Source organism: Mercenaria mercenaria, chromosome 6 (genome assembly GCF_021730395.1).
Source record: "Mercenaria mercenaria strain notata chromosome 6, MADL_Memer_1, whole genome shotgun sequence".
NCBI classification, from domain to species: Eukaryota; Metazoa; Mollusca; class Bivalvia; order Venerida; family Veneridae; genus Mercenaria; species Mercenaria mercenaria.
Window position 1 is genome coordinate 22,304,996 of NC_069366.1, and position 21,433 is coordinate 22,326,428.

Sequence of the window (21,433 nt, forward strand, 5' to 3'; positions counted from 1 at the left end):
GCCTGCGTATCTGTGCAGTCTGGTCAGGATCCATACTGTTCGCTTTCAAACCCTATTGCAAGTAGAGAAACCTTTAGCGAACAGCATGGATCCTGACCAGACTGCGCAGATGCACAGGCTGGTCTGGATTCATTGCGGGCAGCAAATGCACTATGTTGGTTTTCTCATGGTGCAGCTCAAATAACAGAAATGTGCTTATAAATATGTAAAATGTGTTCTTTTTTGTTACATACAAACAAATTATAAACAAGATTTCAAAATAATACCACTGAAAAAAAAAACAAAAACAAATGGATGAAATAAAAGTAGTACTAGAAAGTTTTAATTAATTTCAGTTCACTTTTTCAGAATTTTAAGATAATACATGCTTTTAAAGGAAAATATATAAATGGAACTTATATAAATTATGGGGTTAATAAATTATAACTGAAAGATGCACACCTGCATACACGTATAATGTTGGGTTTACAGATGAAATCTTTATCTAGGAGATACACATATAAACAGGCAACAAATATATTAAAATATGGCTACAAGACACAAACCATTCCAGATTTTAGATTTTGAGTTTCAAAGGCTCTTAATACCTTTGTTTAAAATGTGGCCAGCACATTTTTTATAAACACTAAACTTGTCTTTTTCTTGTATAAATCCTATCTTATCCTCAATAACTGTTTTCTCATATATTTGCCAAAGGTTTGAATATTGATTAATATAGTTTAAAATATAATCAAAGCAACTGTTTTATGATTACCTCCCTTTATAGCTCTAACTCTCAAACTGTATATGTTCATATGGAATAATGAAAGTGGTGCTTTTCTGATTATGCTATTATGCATAACAGCTAAACAGATAGCTGTGTCTCTGTTTTTAACATAAAACTAAATGCCTTATGAAACTTTAAACTGGTCTGGTTCAGTTTTGTTTTTACATCTTTTTCTTTCTAAATTCTATTTTAATCTCAGGGGTTTTTCTAGTTAATTTGGGAACAAAGCCTATACCCTCAAAATTGGGAATTTTGACTCGTAAATGTTCCAAATTGGGAAATACTTAGTCCCATAGGATATAGTAAGGATGTGTTTAAGCACTTTCTCTTACACTTGTTTCACATCGTACAACCTCTTTAACATACTTCCATTACAAAATTGTCAATAATTTGGTCAATGTTTGTGCAATTTTGATGAATTTTTTCAGAATGTAGATTGGGAATTTTTGCACTCATTTTGGGAAAAATACATACTTTTTGGCATTGAGAATAATGGCTATAAAAACGGCCAAAAAAAAACCCTGAATCTAAATGCTAGTTTTTATATATTTTTATCCAAAGTACACCTTTTGGCATGCACAATTCCACAAGAACAGAACTGTATATGGTACAGTGTTAGCACAGAGAAACAGTTTTCACTGAAAAAGTGACAAAGCATCAGAATGCCAACTGTATCATCTTGTATCATCTGGAAGAAGTCACCAATATGAGTTATGGTGCTGACTTTGAATAAGCTTCGATAAACAAACACAAAAAATGACCGATATTTTTCCGATAAAAGGTATGAGCAAAAAGATCATTACACTAAAAGGGAAACCACACTCTCTGCCATGTGTATAAACAACCAATTTAGAATATTACAATTTCCATACAGAAAATGTCACAACATACCACGTGTAAAACAAAAACAGACATTAATACATTCTATATAATTATAGATCTGTTCCAGTTTTGTTGAAAGGGCAAAACAATTTAACTTGGATCATAAGCTAATAGAAAAGAATAGCAATCTAACTGAAAACTATCTACCATGTGTTTCAATAAAGGAAACTATTTCATGAAAAGTTCACAAAATGGTGATTTTCTCACGAAAGGTTTTTCAAAGGACTTGGATATTATCTGCTCATTCTGGTACTAGGTATAGATACACGAGCTTTCGGAGGGCAGAAACGCTCAACTGTTCAACAGCCTTGTCCATTAAATTAATATAAAAGATGAAAAATGGGCATAATTTTGTAAAATGCAAAAGAGAGTTTTGTTTCCTTTTGAACTTTATTGTCGGGGGGTACAAAAATGCCTAACTTCATACTGCAGTGCAAATGGAATATTACATGTGAAACTACACATAGTCACACTTATAAAACACTGAACAAATATATAAGAAATTCAAACTAGTTTAAATCAGAAGAGAACATTTAACCTGCTACATTTCTATTTTCTGCACACAGAATTAATTCCCTAAAGACAATATATAAGATCATTTCCTTTCTAACATTCTATCAGTTACAGATTTAATCACCCACCAGAGAGATATTTGAGCACTTATTATTTCCTACCACAATCAATGTACGAACCTTTATCAACATGTTTAATAACAATTAAATTGCAGAACATTCATAACTACTGTAAATATCAGATTTCTCCCTTGACCATTTTGTGAAATACAAATGTACTTTTGTATGTATCCATGACAACAAGATATGATCAGAATTTCATACAACCTTCTTCCTTTATGATTTTAGACTATTTATACCTGCTTAAAAACAATATTCATATTTCTAGCCACTTTAATTGCTTTAAAACAATACATGTATCATACTAAGAGTAAAATACTCTAAATAATAAATCTAAATAATATATGGAATAAAAATATCAAAAAGATATATTTTATTTAACTGTCTCATATCTAAAGTTCAACAACATTAAGCACCAATATGATACTGGTCCAAATTTTCTTAATTGCTCACATTTTCAAGAAGACTTAAAATCATTTAAAATGGTGAAACATAAAAACATTCCTTCAAAATATGAAAAATAAAATCTGTTCATTAAAAATATAAGATCAAGTCTTTCATGACCCTGTCAGAAGAGCTTTATCTTAAAGTGCATTTAGTAAAATATTTATTTTTAAGATCAGACCAGTAAAAGACTAAATAAAGCATTAATGGTTATAGTTACACTGCACTGATCATATTTCAATATTCATTAAGTGTATTTTCAGTCATTATTTTAAAAAATGAGAGAAACACAACACTGCTTTAACTCCTAGCTAACAACCAAAGTCTTGATATATAGTTTGCTATTTTTATCAAGAGATTATAACGCACCTGACAGCAAACCTGGATTCGTATCTTATAACGATCATTGTTTTTTACTATAATATTATGATCCAGGCTTTCCAATAGCAACATGATTAATGGTAAAAATATTTCCAAGTTCAGTTGTTTTTCTAACATTTGATCTGGCCAACCAGAAATTAGTAACATATCTTTATACATTTACGTGCTTAGTTGCTTGAACATTCAACAACAAAATTGGAATTTCTAAACATAAATAAAACAAGAGCTGTCCATAAGACAACCAGTGCTTGACTATTCGAATCGTTGTCACAGAAGCAGGAATATTAATCCAATGTTAAAATATCAATAGAGTTTCAACCTAAACTTTAGAAGTTTTCTAAGTACAAAAGTGGGCATAATTTGCCCAAAATACATGTCTGAGTTATGGGACTTGGTGCAATCAACTAGTTTTATAACCCCAAGGAAACATGTGAAGTTTCAATTCAATATCTGCATTTGTTTTGCAGATGGTAACTTGCATGCAACCCTTTAACCAGAATTTTCTAAGTCCAAAAGGGGGCATAATTTGCCCAAAATACATGCAAGAGTTATGGGACTTGACCCAGTGAGGTTGGTAATTGACCTAGGAAAAGAAAAAATAAGTTTCAAAGCTATATGCCTTTAAATGATAGCCATATGTATTTGCATGAAAACTTTAACCAGAATTTTCTAAGTCCAAAAGGGGCCATAATTTGACTGAATTGCATGTCAGAGTTATAGGACTTGATGCTATCACCTAGTTTCATAACCCCAAAGACACATGTGAAGTTTCAATTTAATATCTGCATTAGTTTTGGAGATTACGTGTAAAACTTTAACCAGAATTTTCTATATCCAAAAGGGGGCATAATTTGGCCAAAATACATGTCAGAGTTATGGGACTTGACCCAGTGAGGTTGATAATTGACCTAGGAAAAGAAAAAATAAGTTTCAAAGCTATATGTCTTTAAATGATAGCCATATGTACTTGCATGCAAAACTTTAACCAAGGTGTAACGCTGACGCCAGGGTGAGTAGAATAGCTAGACTATTCTTCGAATAGTCAAGCTAAAAATAACTGGACTGGCGGTGTACCAGAGTCTGGACAACATTCACTGGATTTTTTTCCTTCTGTCTCTCAAATGGTCCTATCTGGCAATAGGTTTCTTTCCAGTAGATGCTATATTTCATTTTTCTGTAATTTTTGTTTTACATTTCATTTCCGCAATATCAGTATTCACATATCTTTAAGTCACAAACTGTCAGTTTTATCACCAACTGACAGCAAGTCATGCTGTTACCATGGTAACCATGCTGTCTTTTTCGAGACCTCTTCTGTGTCTGGCATTAACTGGGTGCCCCTTATATCACTGTTACTTGGAAGACAGAAAGTTCTATCACAGGCCAAGCTTGGATAAGTTAACCTCTTCTTCACATAGTCTCGTACCTGAAAAATATCCTCACATTTTAAACTCCTGCAAAATCTCATTCCTGTTTTGTGCTCTACTTTTAAGACTATAAGCTCAAGTAACACAAAACCTGATATGATTTCTAAATGGTATTTTCCTGACATAAAAACTAATAAATAGGCAAGAAATATAATAGAATAAATATGGTAGTATCTAATATCTCTGTAATTTTCACCAAGTATCATATCTGATTCTAGTATCTCTGTAATTTTCACCAAGTATCATATTTGATACTAATATCTCTGTAATTTTCACCAATTATCATATTTGATTAGATATAAAATGTCAATAAAAACTTGGGTGAAAGGGGCAAATTCTGCCATTTAGTGATCACCATTATGATAATCCAACCACAATGTATACATGGTGGGTTTTTCTTCTTACTTTTTTCTCAACTTAAGGATCCATCATTCAGCACTTTCTTATTCTTAAAGTCAGTCAGTTGTAATTAATTTGCAAATTCATGATATTTTACCTCAATGCAATACAATTGTATCTACTTCTTTATCGATATGCAGTTATAACAGTTTTGCACTGCTGCAACAAAATGCTATTTTGTAACCAAATATTCATGCAAAGATAAAACTCAACAGTACCCAGTTTATTCTATATTTGACCCTAGCGGTGACAGGTGAAAATGATGTGCAAATTTTAACAAGAGTTAGTAGAAACTGTTCATTTGAAATATGTTAGTATTTAATTATCATTTCACCATTACCTTGAAGTGCACTGAAATTTCTTTAAAGATTAATGTGTGGTAATAAAAATGCCTTATACACAAATTTAGTATTTGAACTTGACCTGAAAAGTATCTATAAAGAAATATCCACCAAAGTTTTCATATCAACATATTAGTAACATGACACTGTAGCTGCAGAACTCAGATCCAAAACCTAAAGGAACATCATAAGGTAAGTGATAGAACAGCTTCTATATACAGTGGAACTTTGTTCTCTCGAACACAGATAAACCGAACCCTACCGTTAGCTCGGATATCGTCAGGTCCCGGCAAAACTCCTATATAATGTATATTGTTCAATGGCTCAAACTACCAATAACTCAAACAAATTTTGTCTGTTCCATCGAGTTTGAGAGAACAAAGTTCATCTGTATACTTAATAAAGTACAATTTTGAGAAAGACTGAGCAGACGTGAAGTGATCAGAAAAGCTTACAAAATGTGAAAGTCAGTATCTTACAAGCATATTTGGTTTGCTGAGTTCTGCTACTTCAGGACATATATAATGCAACTGTGCCAGGAAAAAGTACTTACAGTGAGGTCATTTTCACTGCTTAATCCATGCTCAATTTCACTTATTTTGTATCCTGACAATTTATTCAAAACTAAGGACCAAGCTTTTTTCTGTCAGGAAAAGGGGGAACCAATAAAAAACGAGCTGTCTCCATAGGATGACATATGCCCCCGATGGCACTTTGAATGAGTAGTTATGGCCGATGTGAGAGTTTAGGACCTTTGACCTACGGAGCTGGGTCTTGCACGCGACACGTCGTCTTACTGTGTCACACATTCATGCGTAGTTATTTTAAAATCCATGCATGAATGACAAAGATATGGACCGGACACGCCCATCAATGCACAATCATGAAAAATGACCTTTAACGTCTAAATGTGACCTTGACCTTTGAGCTACGGACCTGGGTCTTGCGTGCGACATGTCGTCTTACTGTAGTACACATTCATGCCAAGTTATTTGAAAATCCATTCATGGTTGACAAAGATATGGACCGGACACGCCCATTAATGCACTATCCTTTAAAGTCTAAGTGTGACCTTGACCTTTGAGCTACGGACCTGGGTCTTGCACGCGACACGTCGTCTTACTGTGGTAAACATTCATGCCAAGTTATTTGAAAATCTATCCATCGATGACAAAGATATGGACCGGACACGCCCATCAATGCACTATCCTTTAATGTCTAAGTGTGACCTTGATCTTTGAGCTACGGACCTGGGTCTTGCGCGCGACATGTCGTCTTACTGTGGTACACATTCATGCCAAGTTATTTGAAAATCCATCCATCGATGACAAAGATATGGACCGGACACGAAAATTGCGGACAGACTGACAGACCGACAGAATGACAGACGGTTCAAAAACTATATGCCTCCCTTCGGGGGCATAAAAAAACTTGCATTTCTCTTTAAAGGCCAAAGTACCAGTAAAACACAATTCAAAAGAAATTTATTGCTGGTAACATATGTCACTAAAGTAGAGAAGGTTTGGTCCGACTCCTTAAAGCATAAAGACCAGTTTTATATGCATTTTTTCCCAGCACAGGCATTAAGCATTTAATAAATTAATCCTTTAATTCTTTATCTCTTCACCAGAAATTCCTTGCCAATAAACAAAATAAGACAAATAAATAATTCCTCACTGTATTTTTCAAGCAATTCTTGCCAAACTTTTGAACTTAAAGGCAAAAATTTTAACTTCCTGAAAAAATATTTCGAAACAGATAAGTTATCTTCATGTGCAAATCTGGACTTAATGTTATGGTAAGTACAAATCCATGCTCAATATATCTTGAAATAATTTATTTTTGTTTCTAATGTTAGCTAAATCAGTTTCAACAAAATATTACCGAAAACTTACACTTTTAATTTTTATTAAGTGTTACATAAAAACAAAAACGAAACAAAAAACAATAAATTATGTGAGTTATGAATAAGTTAGCTATAACATAAAATGTTTTTGGTACTGATAAGTTAGTACTACAAAGTATTATTGCTATATTAAGAACAGAACTGAACAGAACATATACTTTATTGACTTGTTCATAATACATTTATGTTATATTATTACAGCTATATCATGTATGTATAACTTAAGCTATAAACAACAGGTCTACCTAAGGAGAATGTGCACTCTAGATCTTAGGACTAACTACTGTGCACATAAAAAGGGCCGATATCAAAATGCTGTACTGTAAATGGATATAAAAAAAGAGGTAAAAATCACTTTCAAAATTCTACAGTTGGCTATGTAATTGTGATTTTATCTTTTAGATATTGGTTAGAATCATTTTAAACAGAAAAAAATCTATGAATTTCATTAACGTGAAATCTTAGTATTATATATATAACCTCATTAAAACACAAAGTGCATTTGTAACCAGCATGGATCCAGACCAGCCTGTGCATCCGCGCAGTCTGGTCAGGATCCATGCTGTTTGCTAACGGTTTCTCTAATTACAAAAGGCTTTGAAAGCGAACGGCATGGATCCTGAACAGACTGCGCGGATGCGCAGGCTGGTCTGGATCCATGCTGGTTGCAAATGCACTTTGGTTTTCTCATGGAGCAGCTCAATTTTATTTCCCATGTATTGTATCTTCAGAAGTTGGAATCTGTGAATTTATATGGCCAAGAAATAGCGGTTTTTGCCAAAACCATGACATTTCATGCCCTCGAAATTAAATTATATAACAGTAACTGCTCTTTGTAATCTATATATGGTTATTTTGAAATTACATTAAAATGAAAATAAATCCTACTTTCAGACATAGAAACAACACTAGAAAACCTTTCTTATTATGTATTTCTCCTTAATTTGAAATATGAAACTCTTGCAATATCACTAGAAATAAAGTCACAGCAAATCTAGACAAAATATCTTGAAAAGTCATTTTAATTATTCTGCAAAAAATTTTGTGGTTTCCGTCTAAGCAGAGCTTTCACCCAGACATAAACTTCTGAATTTCTTATTATAGTAAAACCATAGTAAAACCTTGAAACAGGAATTTCATTTGTTTGTTGAGATGTTATCTTTTGCATTGACTGTGGCTTCAACATTGTTTTCCAAAAGTAGCTCATTCATCTTAAATTAGTCTGCTAACCTAACCACAGAGTTAAAAAAAATTCTTAAAAGATATTGCTAATTTCACACAGTATAAAAAGAAAAAAAACAAGAGGACCATGATGGTCCTGAATCGCTCACCTCTTCCCACATGACCCAGTTTTGAGTATGACGTCGTTTTTTTCTATATTTGACATAGTGACCTAGTTTTGAGCTCATGTGACCAGTTTTGAACTGACCTAGATATTATCAAGATACAATTCTGACAATTTCATGAAGATCATTGAAAATATTTGGTCTCTAGAGAGGTTTAAAGAAATTTAATGATTTAGACTACTGACCTAGTTTTTGACTGCAGTTGACCCAGTTTCAAACTTGACCTAGATATCATCAAGGTGAACATTCTGACCAATTTTTATGGAGATCCATCAAGGTATGGTCTCTAGATAGGTCACAAGGTTTTTCTATTTTTAGACCTAATGACCTAGTTTTTGACCGCACATGACCCTGTTTCAAACTTGACCTAGATATCTGAAGATAAACATCAGACCAATTTTCATTCAGATCCCATGAAAATATGGCCTTTAGAGAGGTCACAAGGTTTTTTTCTATTATTTGACCACTGACCTAGTTTTTGACGGCACGTGACCCACTTTCAAACCTGACCTAGATATCATCAAGTATGAACTTCAGACCAATTTTCATACAGACCATGAAAATATGGCCTCTAGAGAGGTCACAAGTTTTTCTATTATTTGACCTACTGACCTAGTTTTGATCACAAAGTGATTCCACATTCGAACTTGACCTAGATATCACAAAGGGGAACTTCTGACCAATTTTTCATGAAGATCTCATGAATATAGGCCTCTAAAGTCACAAGGATTTTCTATTTTTAGATTACTGACCTAGTTTTTGACCGCACATGACCCAGTTTCGAACTTGACCTAATTACATCAAGAGAACATTCAGACCAACTTTCTACAGATCCATAAAATTATGCTCTAGAGAGGTCACAAGGTTTTTCATTATTGACCTATGACATAGTTTTGAAGGCATGTGACCCAGTTTCGAACTGACCTAGATTCATCAAGGTGAACGTTCTGACTAATTTTCATGAAGATCTTGTGAAATATTATGGCCCTAGAGAGTCACAAAGGTGTTTTCTATTTTTGATCTACTGACCTAGTTTTGACGCAACAGACCCAGTTTCGAACTTGACCTAGATATCATCAGATGAACATCAGACCAACTTTCATACAGATCCCATGAAAAATATTGGCCTTAGAGAGGTCACAAGGTTTTTCTATATTTGACCTACGACCTAGTTTTTGCGCATGTGACCCAGTTTCGAACTTGACCATAGATATCATCAAGGTAACATTCTGTATCAATTTTCATGAAGACTTGTGAAATATATGGCCCTAGAGGGTCACAAGTTTTCTATTTTTAGACCTACTGACCTAGTTTTTTGAAGCACGTGACCAGTTTCGAACTTGACTAGAATATCATCAGGTGAACATTCTGACCAAGTTTCATGAAGATTTTTGAAATATGGCCTCTAGAGAGGTCACAAGGTTTTCTCATTTTAGACCTATTGACCTAGTTTTTGATGGCACGTGACCCAGTTTCGAACTTGACCTACATATCATCAAGATGAACATTCTGACCAACTTTCATAAAATTCCTAAAATGTGACCTCTAAGTTGGCACAACAAAAGTTTACGGACATACGGACGCACGACGGACGGACGGGACGGAAAGACGGACACCCGCGCGATCACAAAAGCTCACCTTGTCACTTTGTGACAGTGAGCTAACAAGGAGCTGCGTTCAATAAACCTTGATGCCCCCAGTGGCATCCTTGTCGATAGATTTTGCACCTAAGTCCAAAACAAGGTCAAGGTCAAACCGAGGTCAGGTGATGTTTGAAGATGAGGAATGGTCACAGTTTACATCTGTATTAGTATCAATTCATTCTTGTAAGGGATATTGATGCTAGACGAAACGGTCCAATTTGGTTAACCAAGAGATGGCCCATATAAAGCAACCTAAGTCCAAAATGAGGTCAAGGTCAAACTGAGGTCAGGTGATGTCTGAAGATGAGGAATGGTCACAGGTTACATCTGCATTAGTATCAAGTCATTCTAGTAAGGGGTATTGATGCTAGACGAAACGGTCCCATTTGGTTAACCTCGTACGGACGGATGGACGAACTGACGAACGAACGGACGGACGGACAGGACAATCACTATATGCCTCCGGCATCAGCAGATGCTGGGGGCATAACAAACACAAATTTTATGAAGTATCAGATGATTAATTTAATGCCCTTCTATCAGTGCAGCAAAGCTCCATTTTTTGTAAGCTATCTCTTTCATTTGTGAATATGGTTTATTAGTTACACAAATAGAACATAAATATCACAAAAGTTTACCTCTTTTCTTCAGTTTCCATGAAGCTTTTCACCTTTTCCATAGCTGGTGCTCTGCCAAGCATCTGTAGAAGCCGTAAGTACAAAAATGCCAACCAAAGTTTCCAACTTTCGGCCTTCACCCGGTAGTCAAATACAACCCTTTCCCACCAGGCCTGGGCTTGTGATATCACAGTGATGTTTTCAGCTTCTTTACGATATGTGCCAGTTATAGCACTGTAAATAAAACAAGACATATTTACTATATCATTTTCTAATAAAGATTAGCACTTGCATATCACTGGAGTTTAAACTTGGATTTTTTTTTACCCTAAACATGTCAGAAAAGGCTTCTTCACATACTTTAGATTTAAATTGTCCATCTTTCAACTTGGACAGTACCATTAAGTGTTAAAAGGGGGTGCTTACCAAAAAGATACTGACTGAATGGCTTACAGTGCAGATCTTGATCAGACTGCATGGACTTGCAGGCTGATCATGATCTACACTGGTCGCAAAAGTAGAATCAATGGTATCCCACATGATAAGGGCTAAACCAAAACAAGAACAATTTCTACAAGAATGACACAATGATTATATATGATAAAAGAATACAAGAAATGTTTCACTCTTACCTTTTTGCCATGATACCATATCTGTCGACTGGATTACCATGTTCCCTTAATATAGCTCGAACAGTGTTCATATTCCTAAAAATATTCAACAAATCACATGTCTATGTAAATACAGTAATGGCAGTCTTTCTGTCATATTTTGTACTATCAAGAAGAAATTTTTGGCACTACAGGACTTATTTTAGACACACCTACATTTTCATGTTTAACATTTCCTGTAGTGTTTTCTTAACATGAAAAATATGAATTGATAATTCTGCCAATAAATATTGATAGTATATTGGTTTATTAACTGGCTGTTATGCAAAATTACAGCACTTTTAAAAGATGTATTGGAAACTTCGGAAGACTGTATCGTGGTGCTCTCATATCAGCATGCATAGTGTAAGTCATAATAATTTTATTTATTTATTTTGTTGCGACACAATTATAGGTCATATGGCGGCTTTCCAGCTTTTGATAGTGGAGGAAGACCCCAGGTGCCCCTCCGTGCGTTATTTCACCACAAGCAGGCACCTGGGTCAAACCAACAAAATTCCGTAAGCTAGCTGGATGGCATCCTCACATGAAAAATTCAATGCCCTGAGTGAGGCTCAAACCCACATCGATGAGGGGCAAGTGATTTGAAGTCAGCGACCTTAACCACTCGGCCACGGAAGGGAATATAGTACACAAACTTCAATAGATCATAACTTAATGAAAGGTCTGCTGATAAATAGTCAAAAGTATTGCCTAAGGTCTGAAACCATTCAAAAAGTGTTATACTACATGAAATCAGAAATTAATTTTTACAGTTTTATATTTGTCACTTTTACTTAATACCCCATAAAACAAGTGTTTAATATTTAACTCTACCATACACCACAAACTACAGACCAGCAATTTATTAAAAAACCAATTCGCCAAAAAAAGAATCAATGAAAATAATTAAATCTACAAGAAACAAGAGGGCCATAATGGCCTTTTATTGCTCACCAGAATTTCCCAGCTCGAATACGTATAACTAGAAACATTTCTGGAACTGTATTTTGAAAACTGGCCTCCAAATAAAGAGAAGGTTTTCAATGTTTTCAGTAAAGCCAAATGAGCAAAACTAGACCTGGCCTGGTAGCAAAGTTTTTATCTGACAAATAGAAATGGCTTTCACAAGTTTAGTAGACAGTCACCCAAGGAATATTTCTGAGATATTATTTCAAAATTAGACCAGTGGCTTTTGAAGATTTTTCTGTTTTTAGCCCTGGTGATCATATATTTTTTGAAATTCAAAAGAATATCATGAACAAATTTGACAGAAGCTCAAGGAACAATTCTAGGAAATTATTTTAAAGTCGAACCAGTGGTTTAGGCAAAGGCATTTGAAGATTATTTTATTTTTCGATCTGGTGGGCATGTTTTTGACGTATCTGAATATGGGTCACCCAGGAACATTTGCATACACATTATTTTAAAATCAGGCCTACAGTTTCTGCAAAGAAGATTTTTCAAGTTTCTTCTACATACTTGTAGGGGAAAATGACCACACACCCTTGTGACCATGTTTTTTTAACAATTCAGAATGATTTGAACATTTCTGTTGAATAAGTTTAAAATCTATCTAGTGGTTTAGGAAGAGAAGAAACTTTTCTGATTTGAGTCTGGGGGATGTGCAACCAAGCAGAACTGTTTGAAAAAACTTTGGACGGACATCAATGCAAAGTTTCATCAGCTTCAGAGTAGATGATGTTTGAAGAAGTGAGAATGGAGAGACAGTGGATGGTGAGTGATCACATTTGCTCATCCTGAGAACACTGTGCTCTTGTAAGCTATAAACAACTAAATTTAAGTTTCACCAATACCATAGATGTGGCAAAAATTTAAAGATCAAAGTTTCAGTTCGGTGTTTTTTATCTGAATTGCATGCTATATGTCATATATGGAAGATTTTTTGTTGGGTTTAACACCACACAGACACAATTATAAATCATATGGTGGGTGACTTTTCAGCCTTGATGGTGGAGGAAGACCCTAGGTGCCCCTCTGTGCACAATTTCATCACGAACGGGCACTTGGGTAGAACCATTGTCCTTTTGTAAGCCAGCTGGATGGCTTCCTCACATGAAGGATTCAACGCCCAGAGTGACGCTCAAACCCACATCAGTGAGGGGCAAGTGATATGAGGTCAGCGACCTTAACCACTCGGCTATGGAGGCCCCCCATATATGGCAGAAGTGTAAGAAGGAATAAATGAATTTTCATAAAAGAATTCTAGAAGTATAAGCATTTTGAAATACTCAATGCATTAGACTGTTGTTTTTTTTTCCACTTAAAAAGATTGTTTTAAAATATTTGTAGCTTTTTTGGGTCAGAACTGTTCAGCTTGCAAAGGCAAAAAGAACAAAGAAATTAATTTTTTTGTCATATTGAAATTATTTGGGATTTCATTAAAACAGCCCTAAGTCTAGGAATAAAGAAACTGGCTGATAACTGAATTGTTAAATCTGGATACATTTTAAGTAAGTACATCTCAACATGATAACTTAGGGAAATTTTGCAACAAAGCAAATGTATGGGGCATGCTGATCATTAAAGCAAAGAAAGATAATAACAAACCCAATTCTAATCGGCTAAAAAACACAAAACGGATAAAATCATACAGACCTTAACAGTATTTTTCTGAGCAGATCAAGATAGAACAACTTTTCTATAACAGCAAACAAAGAACAATAATAAGGATACAAACTGTAAAGAAGAGCCAGAATTACACACCTGACCACTAACAACATTTCTCGAGGCATAGCACGTAACACGTGCACTATTTCATCAAAATGCTTTGCTGCAATCATCTTCATATGTTCAAGTTCTTCATCAGACAGTTTACATGGAATGTGCAGTGTTTGTCGATTCAGCAGTGGCTTTTGTAAAATTATCTCACAAAACATACCAGTTCTTTCTGTTGAAAACATCATTACATTCTAAACTAACTTCTAAAGTAATGTTGCAAAGAATATGTAACAATGAATAGCGTAAAAACAGAAACATTTTAAACTGGGAAATACTTGTGTCATTTTCATTTTGATAATGAAATCGAAACCAATCAAAAATGAAAAAATGCTGTATGTAAATCACTGTTTTCACGTAATGCCCCATGATATCATGTAGGAGATAAACTGAGTGTACAAGTGTCAGACTAAAGTATACTGTGACTTCTGACCTTATAACCCCAAAAGAAAAGGGGTCATCAAATAGTGACCTTTGACCTTATAACCCAAAAAGAACAGGGGTCATCAATTGATCATAGACAATCATGATATGAAGTTTAATGGCAGTAGGCCAAAGAATTTTCAAGCTACTAATCAGACACCATCTTTAGTCTCGAGGTCACCTATATGACCTTTTAGTTTGGCCTACTGACCTCAAACAACAATAGAGGTCATGTACAGACCATAAGCATTCATCCTATTAAATTTAACAGCTGTATGCCTAAGCAATCTTCAGACTGACTGACATTAGGGTAAAAATATTCTGCTCTTCATCAAAGTGGGGCATAAATATTGATAATCGTATATCGGACTGAAATATGACTTTCTAAATCAACTTAATTTCATAAATGTTTTTATGAAATTCTGACTAAGAAGACCAGTTGTAATTTGTAACTGTATGATGAACAAATATATCCCAATCTAATGTTACTTGAATCTATCATTAGTCAATAAGCCCAAACAGCAGCAGCACCTAGGAAAACAAGAGAGATGTTATTAATGAAGATGTCATGGTAAGTGGGCTATCATGGAAGGATTTTGTAACAGTATCATACCTAGACAAATGTTCCCAAAAACACACAATGCAGCACTTCATCCAATATCTACAGCCACTACATATACATTGTTGCCAGTTCTGAAAGCATATCTTATACAACAACTTAGAAACTGAAGCAATACCAGCTGGTAGTGAACAAAAACTCAAAGCCAACAAAATTTCAAACAGAACAAATCAGGTTTATAAAAACTTCAAACAAAACGAAAAACTCATTAACCTAAATTGAAAATATTTTTGGTATAAACCTGATCATCATACACACCAGCTTATACTAGAACCATCTCACACTGAATACATGGGTTGAAGGAAAACAAACGTAACAATATGACAGGAAAACATAATCTTAACCTTGCTACCACAACAGCATGTATTTACAACAATTAGACACAATACTGCAAAAATGAAAGTAAGCACAAAATAATTATGACTTCGAAATTGAGGACAACTCAAAAGATACTACAACCATCATCAAACAAGATACAGTGGCACAGCCTTCACAAATTTAATTGCAATGTACTATTAAAGATTTGATGTGATTCGATTTGGGTTTTATGATGCACCAACACTGTATTGGTTATATGGTGCCAAACAGGACTAAAAGAAAATTTAGATCCATGAACTGGAATGAATTATTTCTAGAAACAAGAGCTGTCCCTAATGGTGACAAATGCCCCCGCAGCACCTTGACCTTTGACCTGGTGACCCCAATGTCAGTAGCGGTGGTGTACTCAATAAGTACTATCAGCATGTGAAGTTTGAAGGTCCTGAATGAAGTGGTTTGCATGTAAAGTGCCTTCATGCAAAAAGTTAATGTTGGCCCCTGTGACCTTGACCTTTGACCTGGTGACCCTAAAGTCAGTAGGGTTGGTGTACTCATAAAGTACTATCAGCATGTAAAGTTTGAAGGCCCTGGGTGCAGTGGTTCGCGAGTAAAGTGCCTTAATGCAAAAAGTTAACGTTGGCCCCTGTGACCTTGACCTTTGACCTGGTGACCCCAAATTCAGTAGGAGTGGTGTACTCAATAAGTACTATCAGCACGTGAAGTTTGAAGGTCCTGGGTGCAGTGGTTCGCGAGTAAAGTGCCTTCATGCAAAAAGTTAACATTGGCCCCTGTGACCTTGACCTTTGACCTGGTGACCCCAAAGTCAAAAGGGGCGGTGTATGCAATAAGTACTATCAGCATGTGAAGTCTGAAGGTCCTGGGTGCAGTGGTTCGCGAGTGAAGTGCCTTCATGCAAAAAGTTAACGTTGTCCCTGTGACCTTGACCTTTGACCTGGTGACCCCAAAGTCAGTAGGGGTAGTGTACTCAGTAAGTACTATCAGCATGTGAAGTTTGAAGGTCCTAGGTGCAGTGGTTCGCGAATAAAAAGCCTTCATGCAAAAAGTTAACGTTGTGACTAACGAACTAACTAATGGACGGACAGTTGAAAACTAATATGCCTCCCTTCGGGGGCATAAAAAGGCAAGATGTACTGTTAATCATTGCTTTAGTCCTGTATAATAACTGTGGCAATTCAAAACTGAGTGTCTTCAAAACAATTCACTTATGTTTCAATAGATGTATCATTTCTGGTTATCTGTGACCTAAAATATGTTTTTTTCTGAAGATCCAGTAACTATTACGTATAATTTCTGGTGTTATGTGTATACACAAAGTATTCTTACTACAGATCTATTAACTTCAACGTATTACTTCTTTTATATTATGAAATACAATATATGAGCTGCACCATCAGAAAACCAACATAGAGCATTTGCGACCAGCATGGATCCAGACCAGCCTGCACATCCACGCAGTCTGGTCATGATCCATGTTGTTCGCTTTCAAAGCCTATTGCAATTAGAGAAACCATTATCGAACAGCATGGATCCTGACCAGACAGTGCAGATGCACAAGCTGGTATGGATCCATGCTGGTCGCAAATGCACTATGTTCGTTTTCTCATGGTGTGTCTCAAATATTATTTGATCTGGAGATTTATTCAACTATTCAACTACTATGTACTATTTCTGTACTATGTGTGTACTACAGAGCATTTTTACAAGTTGAACAGATCTATTACTTCAAAGTATTATTTCTAGTATTATGTGTTCTATTTGACCTGGAGAACAACTACATGTACAGTGTATAATTTCTGGTATTGGTGTTCTACAAATGATTTTTACAATACATCTATTAACTTCAAAGTATTATTTCTAGTATTATATGAACTACATGTACAACATATATTTGATCTCGAGATCTATTTAACTACTATGTATTATTCCTGATGTTTAGCGTAATACAACATTTTTTTCCCCATTAACTACAATGCATTACAATATATTATTTCTGGTACTTTGTGTAAAGGAACATACCGGTACTTTCCTGGAGATCTATAAACTATATTACTTGTATTATGAATACTTTTCTGAATTTCATTTAACCATAAAACTTTATTTCTCGAGATAAAAGAAATACTATTTATTATTTCTTGAGATTTATTACTGTATTAACTACAATGTATTTTTATGGAGACCTATAACTATAATGTACTATCTGTTGAGCCCTGAGATCTGTGAACTAAATGCATTATTAGTTCTGTAAACTACAATGTATATATATATATCATATCTCTAACATATCCACTCTATAAAAGAATTTTATCATGAACATCTGAATAATGACCAGTTATCATCTCTTAGTTTGCTTTGTAGAACTATTATACTTATTTTGCAAATACATGTAATGTGATTTTTTTTTCTTTTGTGGGGTTTATAGTCACAATGACATCATTTAGGTCATATGGCGACTTTTAATGGTAGAGGAAAACCGCAGCTGCCACTCCGGGCATTGTTTCATTCATGGATAGAACCATTAACCTTCAATACAAGCTAGGTGCCTAGCTTCTTCACATGAAATTTCTACACATGAAGCAAGGTTTGGAACCAACCCACTGTGGTGGAAGATAAGTGATTCGCAGGCAGCAACATCAACCACTGGTAATGGAGAATCTGATACCTTTATTCTGCAGTCCAATGTACATTAACATAAATACTTTTTTCTTTCCAGACAGCAATATGTCAACAGTCTGGCTTCCTATAACAAAATAGCCATTTTGAATACCAAAGCAGTGTTCCATAGAACACTGCTTATATGAAACCTATTTTCAGGACAAATACATATATCCAAAACCTTTAAACCCAAATAAAGCGACAAATAAATAAGACAATATTTATCAAAATAATACTCATGCAAGAAATGTTATGTGCCTGAACAAAAACAAGAATGGTGAAATGAGGAAAATTCATCAAGGCATGCAAATTACTGTTGGTCCTACAAAACCCTTCCACAATATAAAGGTCAGCTGACATAAAATTGAATTTTAAAATATCAAATATTATTTTTTTCTTCACAACGAGAGATGTTTACATTTCATATGTGTATTAATTCCTAATACTTAGAAACTCATGTTTTATCCAAGCTTTATACTAAGTGTATAAACACGGGTGTTAAAATACACTTCAGGCACTGAAAGTTTGAAGGCATTGTACATGTATACACATATACATAATCTCAAACATGTTTTTTATTTTCAATCTAAAAAAAATGACTCCTGTCAATTCTTCTATATGTCAGCTGAGAGAATAAGAAAATGCACAAAAATAACAAAGGAAGACATATATTCCTTATATCATATTTTCCACCATAAGCAAAAAACGATATATACAAGATTTATTCATCATATTTCTTTAAGCTCAAGAGAATGCTGTTTTCAATTGACACAACTGTAATCCATAAACTACTGGCCATGTCGAACAGATAAAATCGCATACCGGTATGTTAGAAATATGAGGTAAAAAAGATTAAATTTTGGCCTGAGTGGAAGAAAATAGTTCCAGATACCCAGTTAAACCATAATTACAGGACTAAATGAGGTCTTCGCAGAAAAAAATAGAATTATCAGTCTTATCATGACTGAAAGAATATAGACTATCCTTTCTAATATCTTTGTGCATTTTTATTGACTTATGGCAAAAACTCAACGAGATCACCAGTCTTTACCTAAATATCAAAAGAAGAGAGCTTGGCATATCTCGCATGACTTTGAAAATTCTATCATGTAGAATTTCAAAGTCTTCCTTCATTTCTGTCTGCATTTGTTTAGAGAGCTTACGGAAAGCCTTCATGTCAACTGGCTTGTGACGAAAAAGTGGTGGCGCCTTTGTAAACTTCACTGGTCCCTGTCTTACTAGACTTGCAAATATCTGGTAGTCTACAAGGTATATATAGCATAAATAATCTGCTCATAAATAACATGAGTGCATGTATTGTTGAAAAACAAGCATCACAAAGTTATCTTTACACAACTCCTGAAAGAAATCAGAAAGATAATATATAAGCTGTCAACGCTGTAACTTTTTCAGGTTTTCTCTTTCAAGGCAAAATGATACAGCAAAATTTAAAGAGGTTAAAACATAGAGTTGTTTGTTAAACATATATGAGCCGTGCCATGAGAAAACCAACATAGTGGGTTTGCGACCAGCATGGATCCAGACCAGCCTGCGCATTTGCGCAGTCTGGTCAGGATCCATGCTGTTTGCTAATGATTTCTCTAATAACAATAGTCTTTGAAAGCGAACAGCATGGATCCTGACCAGACTGCGCGGATGCGCAGGTTGGTCTGGATCCATGCTGGTCGCAAACCCACTATGTTGGTTTTCTCATGGCACAGCTCAATTATATATCCCCCATGATGATATGTGCATTTCTGACTTGGTATGTAATTTTCGGTATATTGAGTATACTGTGCCCATAACCTTATGCATATGACCTCAAAAACTATAGATGTCATAACTAATCATGCAATTAAGTTTGATGATGCTATCACCATGGGATCACAGTAAATCATCCTAAAGCTATTAACTGAATGCCCAAAGCATCTACTGACCAACCGACAGAGCTACAGACCGATATGAGCAAATTTGTACTGTTTAGTTTTGTTGGGTTTAACGTCACACTGACACAATGACAGGTCATATGGGGACTTTCCAGCTTTCATCACGAGCGGGCACCTGGGTAGAACCACCGACCTTCCGTAAGTCAGCTGGATGGCTTCTTCGCACGAAGAATTGAACGCCCCGAGTGAGGCTCGAACCAACATCAATGAGGGGCAAGTGATTTGAAGTCAGAGACCTTAACCACTCAGCCACGGAGGTCCTCTGCAAAATTGCATACCTCCATTTTTTTTCAATGGGGCATAAAAATAACAGGAAGGCATTGAAGTGTTTAACATTTGCTGGTCAACTTATTTCCAATTAATTTCAGTATTTCATTAAAAATAATATTTATCTTGACAGTTTTTAAAGAGACAGAAAGGTTTATGCAAACTCCTTAATACATGGAAAGTGTGAAATAATGGAAATTCACCATCTAATCATTGATGTTACCACTATTTTAGTTATAAAAGAGCAGTAAATAAACCTATTCCATATTTTTATGTAATAAATAGTTGTTCTGCACATGTATCTGATGTAGAGGTCAAACTTAACTAATAGAATTGTTTCAAATAATATTCACTCAATGGGTATAATTTATATGTATTTTAAAAATAAACACAACATAAAGAAAGCCTGAAATTTTGCAAGTAAATAAACATCTAACTGCTCATTTAAAGTCCATATCATGCTTGACTTTTAATCTTGCAAGCAAATTACAGAGATTTAACCATTTAGTTTAATATTCTCTTGTAGTTATAAGTCTATGAAAAATTTGTAAGACTACCTTTAACACCAAGTAAATGCGAGTATCTTTCCATCTCATCTTCATTCCTCATTATGATTGCTTTATACAAGTTACACAGGTATTCACGGTGGGACGGCTGTAAACGGTCATACAGTCCGTGGTCCAGTAGCACAATCTCTGCTTTCTTATCCTTCCCTTGTCTCACAAATACTGAACAAAAAAATTGATAAATGGTATGATAGAATGATTTGTAGATACATGTTATGTAATTTCAAGAATAACTAATAAAGATTTTGTAAACTGGGACCAGTAACCAGGGTTTTCCTCTAGATTCTAAGCATGTAAGCAGCATATGTAACTTGCATAATTATTCTGCAATTCTGGTGTCCCACACACCTCAAAGTATAAAATTATCAAAGGTCAAGTGTTTCACAGTTCAAATTTCTAAGTAAAGAAATACTAAATTATAGTAAATGATAGATGACCCCCAAAGTGG

General features: G+C 34.8%; 1 protein-coding gene across 4 annotated transcripts in view; it reads right to left on the reverse strand.

Annotated features, from left to right (window-relative positions):
* Positions 1–1,290: 1,290 nt before the first annotated feature.
* Positions 1,291–21,433, reverse strand: part of LOC123549433 (uncharacterized aarF domain-containing protein kinase 5-like) — a 28,013-nt gene continuing 7,870 nt past the window's right edge. For 2 of the 4 annotated variants that reach the window (XM_045337533.2, XM_045337532.2), the window contains exons 9-13: positions 20,977–21,147; positions 19,258–19,468; positions 11,417–11,491; positions 10,806–11,018; positions 1,291–4,531 (exon numbers count right to left, since the gene is read on the reverse strand). In XM_045337533.2, the coding sequence (XP_045193468.2) occupies positions 4,516–4,531; positions 10,806–11,018; positions 11,417–11,491; positions 19,258–19,468; positions 20,977–21,147 (686 nt within the window). In that variant the 3' untranslated portion in view covers positions 1,291–4,515. Of the gene's footprint in view, positions 4,532–10,805; positions 11,019–11,416; positions 11,492–14,161; positions 14,346–19,257; positions 19,469–20,976; positions 21,148–21,433 lie in introns of those variants that run through there. The other 2 variants (XM_053545380.1, XM_053545381.1) reach the window with 2 other exon arrangements.